The sequence below is a fragment of the Schistocerca nitens genome, chromosome 7 (genome assembly GCF_023898315.1).
Source record: "Schistocerca nitens isolate TAMUIC-IGC-003100 chromosome 7, iqSchNite1.1, whole genome shotgun sequence".
NCBI classification, from domain to species: domain Eukaryota; kingdom Metazoa; phylum Arthropoda; class Insecta; order Orthoptera; family Acrididae; genus Schistocerca; species Schistocerca nitens.
In genome coordinates this window covers 410,852,337-410,867,953 of record NC_064620.1, presented here as the reverse complement: position 1 = coordinate 410,867,953, position 15,617 = coordinate 410,852,337, and the positions used below count along the sequence as shown (strand labels likewise).

The 15,617-nt window shown below is 40.5% G+C and overlaps 1 protein-coding gene across 1 annotated transcript in view; it reads right to left on the bottom strand.

Moving 5' to 3' along the window:
- LOC126195083 (uncharacterized) overlaps window positions 1–15,617 on the bottom strand; it is a 461,160-nt gene that overhangs the window by 38,435 nt on the left and 407,108 nt on the right. The window contains exons 3-4 of the mRNA XM_049933544.1: window positions 1,609–1,722; window positions 1,385–1,497 (exon numbers count right to left, since the gene is read on the bottom strand). Of these exons, the coding sequence (XP_049789501.1) occupies window positions 1,385–1,497; window positions 1,609–1,722 (227 nt within the window). The remainder of the gene's footprint in view (window positions 1–1,384; window positions 1,498–1,608; window positions 1,723–15,617) is intronic.

Genomic DNA, 15,617 nt, shown 5'->3' with positions numbered 1-15,617 from the left:
TGGGAATCTCAAAAACGTTGGTGTTGAGAATGCTACATCAACATTGATTGCACTTGTTCCGTATTTCTATGCACCAGGAATTGCATGGCAACAACTTTGAACGTCGTGTACAGTTCTGCCACTGAGCACAAGAGAAATTACGGGATGATGATAGATTTTTTGGATGCATTCTATTTAGTGACGAAGCATCATTCACCAACAACAGTAACACAAACTGGCATAATATGCACTATTGGGCAACGGAAAATCCATGATGGCTGTGACAAGTGGAACATCAGCGACCTTGGCGAGTTAATGTATGGTGCGGCATTATGGGAGGAAGGATAATTGGCCCCCATTTTATCAATGGCATTCTAAATGGTGCAATGTATGCTGATTTCCTACGTAATGTTCTACCGATGTTACTACAGGATGTTTCACTGCATGACAGAATGGCGATGTACTTCCAACATGAGGGATGTCCGGCACATAGCTCGTGTGTGGTTGAAGTGGTATTGAATAGCATATTTCATGACAGGTGGATTGGTCATTGAAGCACCATACCATGGCCCACACATTCACCAGATGTGACGTCCCCGGATTTCTTTCTGTGGGGAAAGTTGAAGGATATTTGCTATCGTGATCCACCAACAACGCCTGACAACATGCGTCAGTACATTGTCAATGCATGTGCAAACATTACAGAAGGCGAACTACTCGCTGTTGAGAGGAAAGTCATTACATGTCCAAATGCTTTGAGGTTGATGGACATCATTTTGAGCATTTATTGCATTAATGTGGTATTTACAGGTAATCACACAGTAACAGCATGCGTTCTCAGAAATGATAAGTTCACAAAGGTACATGTATCACATTGGAACAACGAAATAAAATGTTCAAACATACTTACGTTCTCTATTTTAATTTAAAAAACCTACCTGTTACCAACTGTTCGTCTAAAATTGTGAGCTATATGTTTGTGACTATTACAGTGCCATCTATCACAAAGCGAAAAAAGTGGTCCAACTAAAACATTCATATTTCTTTACATACTACACGAATATGTAATAAAAATGGGGGTTCCTATTTAAAAAAACACAGTTGATATCAGTTTGACCTATGGCAGTGCCATCTAGTGGGCCAACCATAGTGCCATCTGGTTTCCCCCTTCAAGCTAGAGAAGTTTTGTTCTTTGTAGTTTTTTCGTTTGACACTTATTTCGTGAGATATTTGGCCCAGTCACGATCAATGGACCACCCCGTATACAGTCCCACACAAAAATACTCATGAACTCAAATCTGGAATTTCCTTGCTCAGAATATTTACACAAGCTTTGATTATTTCTGTGGATATTGTTACTACATACAAATTTATTCATAAATGTAAGATAATGTATGTAACTCACTTGGGAAAGACTGTGGTCCCGAGTTTTGAAACCAAGTAACATGTAATATATACTTTTTCCATTTGTAGGAACTTCCCACTGAGGTACAATACTCCTCACCTCATGGAACAGGGCTGTGGAAACGCAATGAATGGGTTAGACATTGAGTATAACAAATCCAGTCACATATAACTTCATCTCCGCAATCTAAAGCGCTCTTAAGTACACTAAACAGTATTACCCACCTTGGTACAGAATGAAATCATGTCCAACAGCCTGTTCTTCTATCACATCATTTTCATGCAGATCTGGCAGTCTTTTTTTGCAGCTGTCGATAAAGTGAACTTCAGGGAAAACAGCTGTTGGGAAAAAAAAAACCACACACATTGTAGAATTAAGCTTAAATGAAGAATGCTTTGAAATCTCTTTTACAGGGCAGCTTAGGTAACATCACATCATATTAGTCATTCCACAACATGATATTTTGTCATGTTCAAGAAAATTCACTGGAACAACAAGTGTTTTTTGCAGAACATCTTCTATAAGAAATATGCTGTTTTGATTCGGCATTATGAAAATTTTGTTTCTACACTGAGATTCCTTCACATTTTTCTCTTTGCAGAGGAGGACGTAAATTCAAACCTAACTAAAATCAGCACATTTATTTTTATTTCATTTTTTCTGTCTATGTATTCCATAAATCTATGTAACAATAACCTTGTTCTAGTTGTGGACTGTGTTAATACTGTTCTAATTCTTCAGATTCTTCTGGTGCACTTCATGTGGAAATAGTTCACAGGTGAACAGTCAGATATCAGTGCCAAAGGGCACAATATTTTGGCGAACGACCAGATTGCCATCATCAGGTGCACTGGTGAACTGACTTATGAGGGGCCAGTGTCACACTTCGCTTTTATCTCCTACCCCTCTCCCTCTGATCAGCTCCTCCAGAAGCTGCCCCCCCCCCCCCCCCCCCCGCGACCTTCCTCCTGACAACACAGTGTTCCATCCTAGGATTGTACCAAGGTGTATATACTGGCAGCTGCTTGCTGTTCCTCCACCTGCCCCCAAAATCAGTTCGGTGTATGATATCTCATTTCTCTTCACGAGCATTCTAATAGCAGTGTCCCATGCCATGCCAGCAGTTGCAGAAAATTGACTGATGGAATGATGTGGTATGGATTATGACCACACCAAGGTTCCGACATAGATTAGTTTTTCATTCCTTAGATCCGTGCTGAGGAGATCCTCATGGATGTGGAACATGTCAATTTTTTATTTTTTTTTCAAGCTGAAATAACAATACTAATAGTATAAATATATACAATACATCATTTGTTTCTATTAAAAAATTCGTCAATGGAGTAGAAGGAGTTGGCCACTAGTAAGTCTTTCAGGCTCCTTTTAAACTGATCTTTATTTGTAACTAAATTTTTTATGTTTACTGGCAAATTATTGAAGATGAGTGTTCCTGAGTAGTGGACCCCTTTTTGAACTAAAGTAAGTACTTTTAAGTCCTTGTGCAGATCATTTTTGTTCCTGGTATTGTATGTATGAACTGAGCTGTTGGTTGGAAAAAGAGATATATTTTTTAGGACAAATTTCATTAAGGAGTAAATATACTGAGAGGCAGTAGTTAGTATACCCAGTTATTTGAAAAGGTTTCTACAGAATGTCCGTGAATTTACTCCACACATAATATGTATTACCCGCTTTTGGACTCTGAAAACTTTTGTTTGACTTGAAGAGTTACCCCAGAATATTATACCATATGACATTATGGAATGAAAGTAGGCAAAGTATGCAAGCTTTTTCATTTTTATGTTGCCCATGTCTGCTAACACTCGAATTGCAAATACAGATTCGTTAAGGTGTTTCTGCAGTTCTGTGGTGTGATCCTCCCAACTGAATTTCCAATATATGGGCTATGTGATTAGGTATCTATTGAGATTCAAGTAATGGATCCACTGATAAATTTTGACAGGTTGGTACATCCTTGGTAGAGTATGGGACCCTGCTATTAGAATGGTCAAGAAGAGAAATGAGATATTAGACGTACAATCAACTTCAGTGGCAGGTGGAGGAACAACATAGCTACTGCCAGTCTGCACACCTTGGCGTGAACCTAGGACAGCACACCGTATGGTTGGAGGAGTGGGGGTAGGGATGGTAGATGCAGATAGCTGATGGAGCAGCCAATCAGTGCAACAGGGGGAGGAGATAAAAATGCAGTGCCAGCCCCCCATCGGTCAGTTTTACAGTACAGCTGATGGTGGCAATGTGGTCATTTACTGAAATACTGTGCCTGTTGGACACTAACATACAGTATTTTACCTGTGAGCTATTTCGACATATTCATACTGTTGCCACAAAAATTAACTTGCACAACACATATCAATAAAATACTTGTTCAGACAGTCCTTGAACACACACACACACACATTATATATATCTGAAAATTCATTTCTCATTATGTTCGACAAAACTTTTGCTCCACCTGTGAGTTCGTGGACGTGTGTAGTCTTATATTCAAGGAGAGCAGAAAATGAAAGAATAAGCCTTATGAAACTAAAAGATAACATATCATTTTTGCTATAGCAGGTGTTTTAGAATAATTATAAGAATTTTAATTTTTTATGAGGAATTTTATTTATTAATTTACATCAGTGTTATCCCCTTTAAAATAGTCCTCATTAGATATTGTACACTCATGCCAGATTTTTTCCTAATCCTTGAACTACTTCTGAAATCTGATCTTTGGGATAGTTTTTAGCTTTCTCAGTGATGTTTCTTTAAACTCATTTATGACTATAAAACAAACGCCCTTGAAGGTTTTTTTTGTTTTTGGAAAAAGAAAAAAGGTCACATGGAGCCATGTTTGGTGAATATGGGGGGCAGAGCATCATAACAGTATGGAACTGGTTTTGGCCAAAAATTCACAAACAAGCAATGAACAGCAAGCTGTTCACTAGGTGGTAGAGAAGATGCTGCTCAGACTTGCCACGCATTCTGATGCTGGCCCTCCTTAATTCATCCAGTGTGTGGGAGGACTCCTGCAACAACAGACTACCATTTTCAACTGGTCATTGGCTGAATTGGCTTCACACCAGCAGATACCATATGACACTCCATTCATTTTATTCCTGTCTCCTGAAGAAAGGTTTTCATCAGGTGCATACTGTATGTTTATGCATTACCATCTTGAAAGATGAACCTTTATCACCAAAATGTTGTCTCTAGGGCCAGACAAAAGATTGGGGGATGCTGTTATGATACTACACAGGTCTCAAATTAAGTTCACTAGCTATGAGAAGGGTTCAACATCTGTACATGCTACTGGCACAAAATGGGACTGAGCCACCTCCTTGCTAAACCTATATGCCTACATTTCACAGGCATTTATTGACACTTCGCTGCCCTCATGCTATTTTCAGCAATCATTTTGAGTCAGATACATCCTGCATTATTGGTGAAGAGGACTGAATGCCACTGAAAATAAATCATTTGGAAGATATTTATGTTGTAATGGTTTGTTTCCATGGAATAGAAATATTGATGGAGTGAGCATAGCGTACTGTGTATGTCATGAACTTCAAACCGGAACTGTCACGTAACTTCTGCATAATGCTTTTTCTTTATATTTGGTGCTAAGCAGGGATACCAATTCGATTCTACACAGAGTATGCGAAAGAACTTGCCCCCTTCTAACAGCCGTGTACCGCAAGTCTCTAGAGGAACGTTTGGTTCCAAATGATTGGATAAGAGCACAGGTAGTCCCAGTCTTCAAGAAGGGTCGTCGAGCAGATGCGCAAAACTATAGACCTATATCTCTGACGTCAATCTGTTGTAGAATATTAGAACATGTTTTTTGCTCGCATATCATGTCGTTTTTGGAAACCCAGAATCTACTCTGTACGAGCAACATGGATTCTGGAAGCAGCGATCGTGTGAGACCCAACTCGCTTTATTTGTTCATGAGACCCAAAAAATATTAGATACAGGCTCCCAGGTAGATGCTATTTTCCTTGACTTCCGGAAGGCGTTCGATACAGTTCCGCACTGTTGCCTGATAAACAAAGTAAGAGCCTACGGAATATCAGACCAGCTGTGTGGCTGGATTGAAGAGTTTTTAGCAAACAGAACACAGCATGTTGTTATCAATGGAGAGACGTCTACAGACGTTAAGGTAACCTCTGGCGTGCCACAGGGGAGTGTTATGGGACCATTGCTTTTCACAATATATATAAATGACCTAGTAGATAGTGTCGGAAGTTCCATGCGGCTTTTCGCGGATGATGCTGTAGTATACAGAGAAGTTGCAGCATTAGAAAATTGTAGCGAAATGCAGGAGGATCTGCGGCGGATGGGCACTTGGTGCAGGGAGTGGCAACTGACCCTTAACATAGATAAATGTAATGTATTGCGAATACATAGAAAGAAGGATCCTTTATTGTATGATTTTATGATAGCGGAACAAACACTGGTAGCAGTTACTTCTGTAAAATATCTGGGAGAATGCGTGCGGAAAGATTTGAAGTGGAATGATCACATAAAATTAATTGTTGGTAAGGCGGGTACCAGGTTGAGATTCTTTGGGAGAGTCCTTAGAAAATGTAGTCCATCAACAAAGGAGGTGGCTTACAAAACACTCGTTCGACCTATACTTGAGTATTGCTCATCAGTGTGGGATCCTTACCCGATCGGGTTGACGGAGGAGATAGAGAATATCCAAAGAAGAGCGGCGCGTTTCGTCACAGGATTATTTGGTAAGCGTGACAGCGTTACGGAGATGTTTAGCAAACTCAAGTGGCAGACTCTGCAAGAGAGGCGCTCTGCATCGCGGTGTAGCTTGCTCACCAGGTTTCGAGAGGGTGCGTTTCTGGATGAGGTATCGAATATATTGCTTCCCCCTACTTATACCTCCCGAGGAGATCACGAATGTAAAATCAGAGAGATTCGAGCGCGCACGGAGGCTTTCAGACAGTCGTTCTTCCCGCGAACCATACGCGACTGGAACAGAAAAGGGAGGTAATGACAGTGGCACGTAAAGTGCCCTCCGACACACACCGTTGGGTGGCTTGCGGGGTATAAATGTAGATGTAGAAAACATTATTATTACAATTATTTGCCCTGTTTTACTTGTTTCTTCATTAGTAACAGCAATTGCGAATAACTGTTGCAGCTAAGGATGTAAATAGAAATATGTCAAAGGAGGAAAAGCTATTTTCATAAGTGGGTATGGTACTACAAAGCTCAAATTACAGTTACCATTCTAGTAAGAGACACCTTATGCTTTGGCAAATATCGAGACATGGTGTGAAACTTCCTGGCAGATTAAAACTGGGTGCCGAAGTGACACTTGAGCTTGGGGCCTTTGCATTTCGTGGATAAGTGCTCTACCGACTGAGCTAACGTTTTTTTTTTTTTGTTTCGTTTTGTTTATAATTGTTATCATTATTTGGTCTGGGTAGACATCATAAGACACCACTTAAAGTTCATTGTTTTATTACAGAGTGCAGCCAAACTCTGACCGAACACTCTAAGCTACTGTGCTGGCTTATTTGTACCAAGGCCATGATTTGAACCTGCGCCTCCTGCCCACTAGGCAAATGCACAAACAACTATGTCGCCCTGGTACACCAAACGTGAGCTTGGGACCTTTGCCTTTCGCAGGCAAGTGCTCTACCAACTGAGGTAACTAAGCACAGGTTTACTTTCACCAGTACCTCTGTCTCTGTCTACCTTACAAAATTCGCAGAAGCTCTCCTGCGGAATTTGCGAGACTAGCAGTCCTGGAAGAAAGGATATTGCCTTGACATGACTTAATCACAATCTGTTGGACGTTTCCAGAATGAAATTATCACTTTGTATTAGAGTGTGTGCTGATACGAAACCTCTGACAATAAATATATTTTGCTAACTTCTGAATACTACTTTGAATGTTGGCAACTGAAATTCGGTTCCCCATACCTCAATGCTTGCGCCATAGATATTCCTCCTAGGTGGTTGTATCTGACCTCCAGATTTTCTGATGTGTACTGCCCATAAATGAGTGTGCACACCACATGCCTGTCAGAGAGTTGCCATCTGGATAGTTCAGCAATTATTCTTTTTGTTTGATGCCACTTTGGCGACTTGCGAATCGATGACGATGAAATAGTGATGAGGACAAAAAACACACACGCAGTCCTGAGAGGAAAAAACCTCGACCTGCCTGGGATTCGAATATGAAGTTCCTTGATCAAGAGCCAGCAACTCTAATCACAAGACCTCTTGCTGCCATTATCTGTGGTACTGGCCTTAAACCATAGATGATACAAATCGCAGAGGACATGGTTATATTGAAAGCAACATCTTGACGACCTGGTGATGGAATTCTTTTGCAGCTGCTTTATGAGTAAACATAGATTTTCTTTAGTATAGTAGTGTTGGAAGTCGTGTGGCTAGGGCCTCCCGTTGGGTAGACCAGTTGCCTGATGCAAGTCTTTTGAGGTGGCGTCAGAACACAACACCCAGTCCTTGAGTGGAGAAACTCTTTGACCCAGCTAGGAATCGAACCCGGGCCCCCTGCATGGCATTCCCCCGCAATGAGCACTCAGCTGCCGAGCCGAACATAGTATAGTAGCGTTAGTAAAGGTTTTTTAAATTATAATGTTGAAGTCTTGTGCAGCGTTTGCTTGCCCCGAAAATACGTGAAACAAAGTAATATTTCATTGCACAGGTACCATACTTTTGAAATTCAAAAGTGTTGAGAAGGTTTTCGAGATGAATGACCTACAGGACGAAGCTAAGACGTTATACCATTTTTACACATATCTTTTCTTTGAGGGAGTTTGAGCATAAATTTGACGTATTTAATGAACTTTTTCTTCTTCTTTTCCCCAGAATTTATGCCGTCTAGTCCAAGGTCCATTTTTACAGGGTTAGATTTTCTTTCGCATTTAATGGCAATGGTTATATACAATTATCTGTATCGAAAGAATGTGTAGAAAATTTATGAAATATTCGGTGCCTGTTTTTTTCTGTTCACGATACAAATTTCGTAATTTCTTTTTAGGTAATACCAACAGTGGCAACAGTTTTTGCACTGACGAAGTACGAAGGCAAGTTCAGAGCCTTGAGTTTAAGGAAGAATTATAAGGCGAATGGCCTCACAAAGCCATCCAGGAAACAGTTTTCGCCTGAAAGTTTTGCCAGTTTCGGTATCGTATCAGAAGGAAACTGAAGCCATAAGCTTTGCCATGATCTTCATTGTATTATTTACCTCCGCATTTAGCACCCAAAGAACAAAAAAGAGGGAACATCAGATCGGAGAAATGCTGAAAAAGCGTCGTCCGCTTCGGAAAATAAACTATAAGACGCCTTTATCCGCACCTGATCAGTACGACCTGATACATACAATCGGATGTCATTTCTTGTGGTAGCATAAAAAAATCAACTCACTCCTGTTTCCTAGGAACCAATTGAAGAACCAAATGACGCACAGCGCAGCAAAAGGGAGAATTCAGTGAGGGAAACGTAATTTAAAAGCTTGTAAAAACTGTACCAAGGAACACCTGCAAATACAGCGTTACACTTTCACATGTCGGAAACATCTTATGAATATTAAAAATTCAGCAGATAGTCGTACTGCTAAACATACACTGATAAGCCAATATAACCACTGCACGCCGCGACGTTGGATGCCGCTTGATGGGGATGCGGGCACGTGACGCGGTAATATATGTATGCGGAGCAGGCAAGGACGCTGGACTGCAAATGGGGAAATTCATTGAAATTAGCAACTTGACTAAGGGCAGATTTTTCTACGAAGAGCCTGTGAACGAGTATCTCGACAACGGCGAAGCTGGTCGAATGTTCACGTGCCTAGCGTCGTGAGCATCTATGGAAAGAGGTAGGACGGTGAAACTACCCCTAGGCGCTGAATGGTTGGACGTCCACAATTCTTCACAGAACGTGGGTTTCGGAGTCTTGTCTTCACTGTAAAGTAGGATGCATGGTGATCTGTGGCATCTCTGCCGAAACAGCACAATGCTGGTGCACGCACATAGTTTCGGAACACACTGTTCATCGTATATTGATAAATATGGAGCTCCGCAGCAGACCACCCCTATGTGTTCTCATGTTGACCCAACGACATCGTCAATTACGATTGCAGTGAGCACGGGACCATCGGGATTCGACCGTCGATCAGTGGAAACGTGTCAGCTCTTCTGGTGAATCACACTTTTGCTACACTAGGTCGATGGTCGTCTCCACAAACGCCGTCATCGAGGCGTACTGCTGCTCGAAGTATGCAGTGCGCCACGGATGCAGGTTGGTGGGAGCAGTATTATGCTATAGAAGACAATCTCCTGCGCTTGCAAGGGACCTGTGGCAGTAATCGACGATCTAATAGCTGCGAACCACCTGCATCCCTTCATGACTGACGTCTTTTCTGACGGCTACGACATTTTTCAGCAGTGTAATATAATTTGCGTGTCTCGGGGTCAGAACCGTGCTAGAGCGATTTGAGGAGCATTATAGTAAACTCACCTTGATGTCCTATTTAACACATCTGGGTCTCGAGCGGGCGTTATCACCGCGTACGCAAATCAGCGACCCGTTATTTAAGCGAATTACACGACCTGTGTGTACACATCTAATGCCTTATACCTCCACAAACCCACCAACAAACTGTCAGGTCCCTGATACGCAGAATCAGTGAAGTATTTCGCTCCAAAGACGGACAAACGAGTTATTAAGCAACTGGTAATAATGTTTTGGGGTCAGTTCTAGTGGCAGAGCCCACTCCTCAGTTTTGAGCAATGACGTCATACCTAAGGCAGAGACGCTACATAGAGGCAATCTTTGAAAGCAAGTGATCATATAGAAGCGGCTCGCGGGCCCCGAGGAATCATGACGTGATATCATGACATGACGTCGTCTCTCACGCTAGTCAGTATCGCTGGTAGTTTTCGAAACGCGGATATTCTTTGAACATGACATGCTGATGCCTTGTGGGTGGGTGTATAATGGCGGGTTTTGTGTTTTGTGTGCGTTAGAGCATTTCAATCACGGAAAGAATTGATAATACTTGCTGCAAAAGCACATGTTTGCAGAGGAGACATGATAATTTATATTCCAGACAATGGATGGTAAGTAACTTAGTAATCTTATCATGCGCAAGAAAAGTAAAGTGTCCGGTAAATCTACAGAAATTTCATTCTTTGTGCTTGTAGTATTCTGATGCATTATGTTACCCTGTAAAGTTTCTTTCAATGCATCTAAGTAGATTATTTGTGGTAACGGCGTATTCTCATAACAAATGGCTTCGGTATTTAAGTTTCAATCATCGTAACTTTTTCCTGATCAAAAATTGTGTAGTAACTGTAATCTAACTACAGTAACCTGCACATTTGAAAACTTTTAAATGTTCAAAATTACATCATTGACCATAGTCAGTATTTTTTACAGTAAAATACGTATGAATTGCAGTGACTGAATCCAGATTTGTGAGTGGTGTAACCTGTTTTTGTGATGAATGTTTCAGGGTTTCTGAAGTGAAAGTCCAAAGAAGAGAAAACAGCGAGAAGTAGCTTTTTGTCTGTTTCATGGTTTATAGGCCTACTGGGGAAACTCGCCATGTAAAAAAACGAGTAACGCACCATTGGTACCTAAATGGTGATGCGAAATCCGAGCATTGTTAATAAATAAATTAATTCAGTGTGTGTCTCTTTCTTTTGATTCCTTTATCATGTTGCTTATAGTTGACCAAATTTAATCAAAATACCCAGGTGATAATTTCAACATAAATTGGACTATGTGCATAGCTGTTTCTAATGGCTTTGCTGCTTCTCACAGGCAAAGTATGAATATTCACCATCCTCTGGCATGTGTGTTCATTAGTCAATTATGGCAAAAGAAATCACTGACTCAAAGCATAATTTGCATGGTAGACATAATTGGAAATGGACTTTTTAGTTATAATTTTACGTTTTTAGATTATAGTACTCCCTGAGAGATTATCTTCTGCATTTCTTGGCCCTGACATGATAAGTAATGGCTGTTTCACCACCAGGTCAGGCATACAGCATTAAGTGTGCTGCTCTGCTGTCAGCAGTATGGTAGTCAATGTGCTATGCAGGTATTTAGGAAGTTTGAGTGTGACGTATATGCATCTGTACAGTCTTGGCTAAAAAGATACAGCTAGAACGCTAATTACTGTTCCAGGATTTATCCTTTACACAGTTAAATATCTTATGTTAAAAATCGTCTGGAAATGGTAAGGAATATCAAATATAAGTTAAATATTTTTCTTCAATAAGATTAAAGTGTAAAATTGCTGATCCCTGGTTGTTACCATGAGATCGCTGTTGGCCCCAGCAGAGCAATCTGCTGTGACCACCGGCACCTTCATGCCAGCCAACGGGTCAATACACAAGACAGGGCAGTGCAAGACTTGATTCATAATTCCCATTGGTTGAAGCAACTAAAATTAAATTTCTGAGGTATGCTGGAACTGTGTTGTCGGTATATTCCCCAGCATGATTTAAAATTTTTGCATTGAAATGGCACTGACAGTGCATAATATATTTTACAACTGAGAATAGATACTTAAAAATTTATGTAGGAATATACTTCAAGGAACCCTTTCAAACCAAACCTGACAATTATATTGACACACAAGTAAACCCACCTGAATGACACACTGGGGTACACAAGAGTTAGTTGTAGGTGTAGAATAGGTAATTTATAAAGAAAACTTTTCATACAAATTTTATTGTAAAGCACACTAATGATTGACTGATTTGGCCTTGTAACAATAACCAAAACGGCCTTGCTGTGCTGGTACTGGGAACGGCTGAAAGCAAGGGGAAACTACAGCCGTAATTTTTCCCGACGGCATGCAGCTTTACTGTATGGTTAAATGATGATGGCGTTCTCTTGGGTAAAATATTCCGGAGGTAAAATAGTCCCCCATTCGGATCTCCGGGCGGGGACTACTCAAGAGGATGACGTTATCAGGAGAAAGAAAACTGGCGTTCTACGGATCGGAGCGTGGAATGTCAGATCCCTTAATCGGGCAGGTAGGTTAGAAAAATTTGAAAAGGGAAATGGATAGGTTAAAGTTAGATATAGTGGGAATTAGTGAAGTTCGGTGGCAGGAGGAACAAGACTTCTGGTCAGGTGACTACAGGGTTATAAACACAAAGTCAAATAGGGGTAATGCAGGAGTAGGTTTAATAATGAATAGGAAAGTAGGAACACGGGTAAGCTACTACAAACAGCTTAGTGAACGCATTATTGTGGCCAAGATAGATACGAAGCCCACACCTACTACAGTAGTACAAGTTTATATGCCAACTAGCTCTGCAGATGACGAAGAAATTGAAGAAATGTATGATGAAATAAAAGAAATTATTCAGATAGTGAAGGGAGACGAAAATTTAATAGTCATGGGTGACTGGAATTCGAGTGTAGGAAAAGGGAGAGAAGGAAACGTAGTAGGTGAATATGGATTGGGGCTAAGAAATGAAAGAGGAAGCCGCCTGGTAGAATTTTGCACAGAGCACAACTTAATCATAGCTAACACTTGGTTTAAGAATCATGATAGAAGGTTGTATACATGGAAGAACCCTGGAGATACTAAAAGGTATCAGATAGATTATATAATGGTAAGACAGAGATTTAGGAACCAGGTTTTAAATTGTAAGACATTTCCAGGGGCAGATGTGGACTCTGATCACAATCTATTGGTTATGACCTGTAGATTAAAACTGAAGAAACTGCAAAAAGGTGGGAATTTAAGGAGATGGGACCTGGATAAACTGAAAGAACTAGAGGTTGAACAGAGATTCAGGGAGAGCATAAGGGAACAATTGACAGGAATGGGGGAAAGAAATACAGTAGAACAAGAATGGGTAGCTTTGAGGGATGAAGTAGTGAAGGCAGCAGATGATCAAGTAGGTAAAAAGGGCTAGTAGAAATCCTTGGGTAACTGAAGAAATATTGAATTTAATTGATGAAAGGAGAAAATATAAAAATGCACTAAATGAAGCAGGCAAAAAGGAATACAAACGTCTCAAAAATGAGATCGACAGGAAGTGCAAAATGGCTAAGCAGGGATGGCTAGAGGACAAATGTAAGGATGTAGAGGCTTATCTCACTAGTGGTAAGATAGATACTGCCTACAGGAAAATTAAAGAGACCTTTGGAGATAAGAGAACGACTTGTATGAATATCAAGAGTTCAGATGGAAACCCAGTTCTAAGCAAAGAAGGGAAAGCAGAAAGGTGGAAGGAGTATATAGAGGGTCTATACAAGGGCGATGTACTTGAGGACAATATTATGGAAATGGAAGAGGATGTAGATGAAGATGAAATGAGAGATACGATACTGCGTGAAGAGTTTGACAGAGCACTGAAAGACCTGAGTCGAAACAAGGCTCCCGGAGTAGACAACATTCCATTGGAACTACTGACGGCCTTGGGAGAGCCAGTCCTGACAAAACTCTACCATCTGGTGAGCAAGATGTGTGAAACAGGCGAAATACCCTCAGACTTCAAGAAGAATATAATAATTCCAATCCCAAAGAAAGCAGGTGTTGACAGATGTGAGAATTACCGAACAATCAGTTTAATAAGCCACAGCTGCAAAATACTAACACGAATTCTTTACAGACGAATGGAAAAACTAGTAGAATCCGACCTCGGGGACGATCAGTTTGGATTCCATAGAAATACTGGAACACGTGAGGCAATACTGACCTTACGACTTATCTTAGAAGAAAGATTAAGGAAAGGCAAACCTACGTTTCTAGCATTTGTAGACTTAGAGAAAGCTTTTGACAATGTTGACTGGAATACCCTCTTTCAAATTCTAAAGGTGGCAGGGGTAAAATACAGGGAGCGAAAGGCTATTTACAATTTGTACAGAAACCAGATGGCAGAGGATATAAGATGAACATCAACAAAAGCAAAACGAGGATAATGGAATGTAGTGGAATTAAGTCGGGTGATGTTGAGGGTATTAGATTAGGAAATGAGACACTTAAAGTAGTAAAGGAGTTTTGCTATTTGGGGAGCAAAATAACTGATGATAGTCGAAGTAGAGAGGATATAAAATGTCGACTGGCAATGGCAAGGAAAGCGTTTCTGAAGAAGAGAAATTTGTTAACATCGAGTATAGATTTAAGTGTCAGGAAGTCATTTCTGAAAGTATTTGTATGGAGTGTAGCCATGTATGGAAGTGAAACATGGACGGTAAATAGTTTGGACAAGAAGAGAATAGAAGCTTTCGAAATGTGGTGCTACAGAAGAATGCTGAAGATTAGATGGGTAGATCACATAACTAATGAGGAGGTACTGAATAGGATTGGGGAGAAGAGGAGTTTGTGGCACAACTTGACCAGAAGAAGGGATCGGTTCGTAGGACATGTTCTGAGGCATCAAGGGATCACCAATTTAGTATTGGAGGGCAGCGTGGTGGGTAAAAATCGTAGGGGGAGACCGAGAGATGAATACACTAAGCAGATTCAGAAGGATGTAGGTTGCAGTAGGTACTGGGAGATGAAGAAGCTTGCACAGGATAGAGTAGGATGGAGAGCTGCATCAAACCAGTCTCAGGACTGAAGACCACAACAACAACAACTAATGTTAAGGGAAACGTGCAATGCCTAGATGAGATAAACTTGGACACGCAATAACTGGTTTTGCTCAGATATATGGAAAATTAACTGTAGTGTTATATGACATATAACATATATATGACATATAACACATCTGAGGTGCTAATTTGTGGAGAGGAGAGATTGCATTGAACCTGTCGTGTATGGTGCACATTTTGTTGCAGTGCTGGGATGATGTCATCCAGATTTCAAAATTAGGGGTCTAGTAATGAAACTCTCATCAGTTTTAATATTTAAAAATAAACACGCCTGAATAAGGAAGCTGAATTAGGACTTCCAATTAAATTACAAAAATTTTCTTGTTTTGCGCATTCAATGCGGCTGACACTTAAAAGCACAGGGTTAGTAGCTCTTATTGACCTTTGATTCAGCCACAGTGAACATGTTGAAGATTTTAAAGTAACAAAGTAGTTGTTGACATTCTGGTATTAATGGATGACAGCAGGAAACACAGCAATGAAATATTGTGAATTACTTAAACCAGGAATTAAACAAGTCTACATAGCTTTGAACACAGTAATTTCACACTTTTTAGTCACTGCATATTTGTGTGCTATAACGTAATACAGCAATCTTCTATTTTCT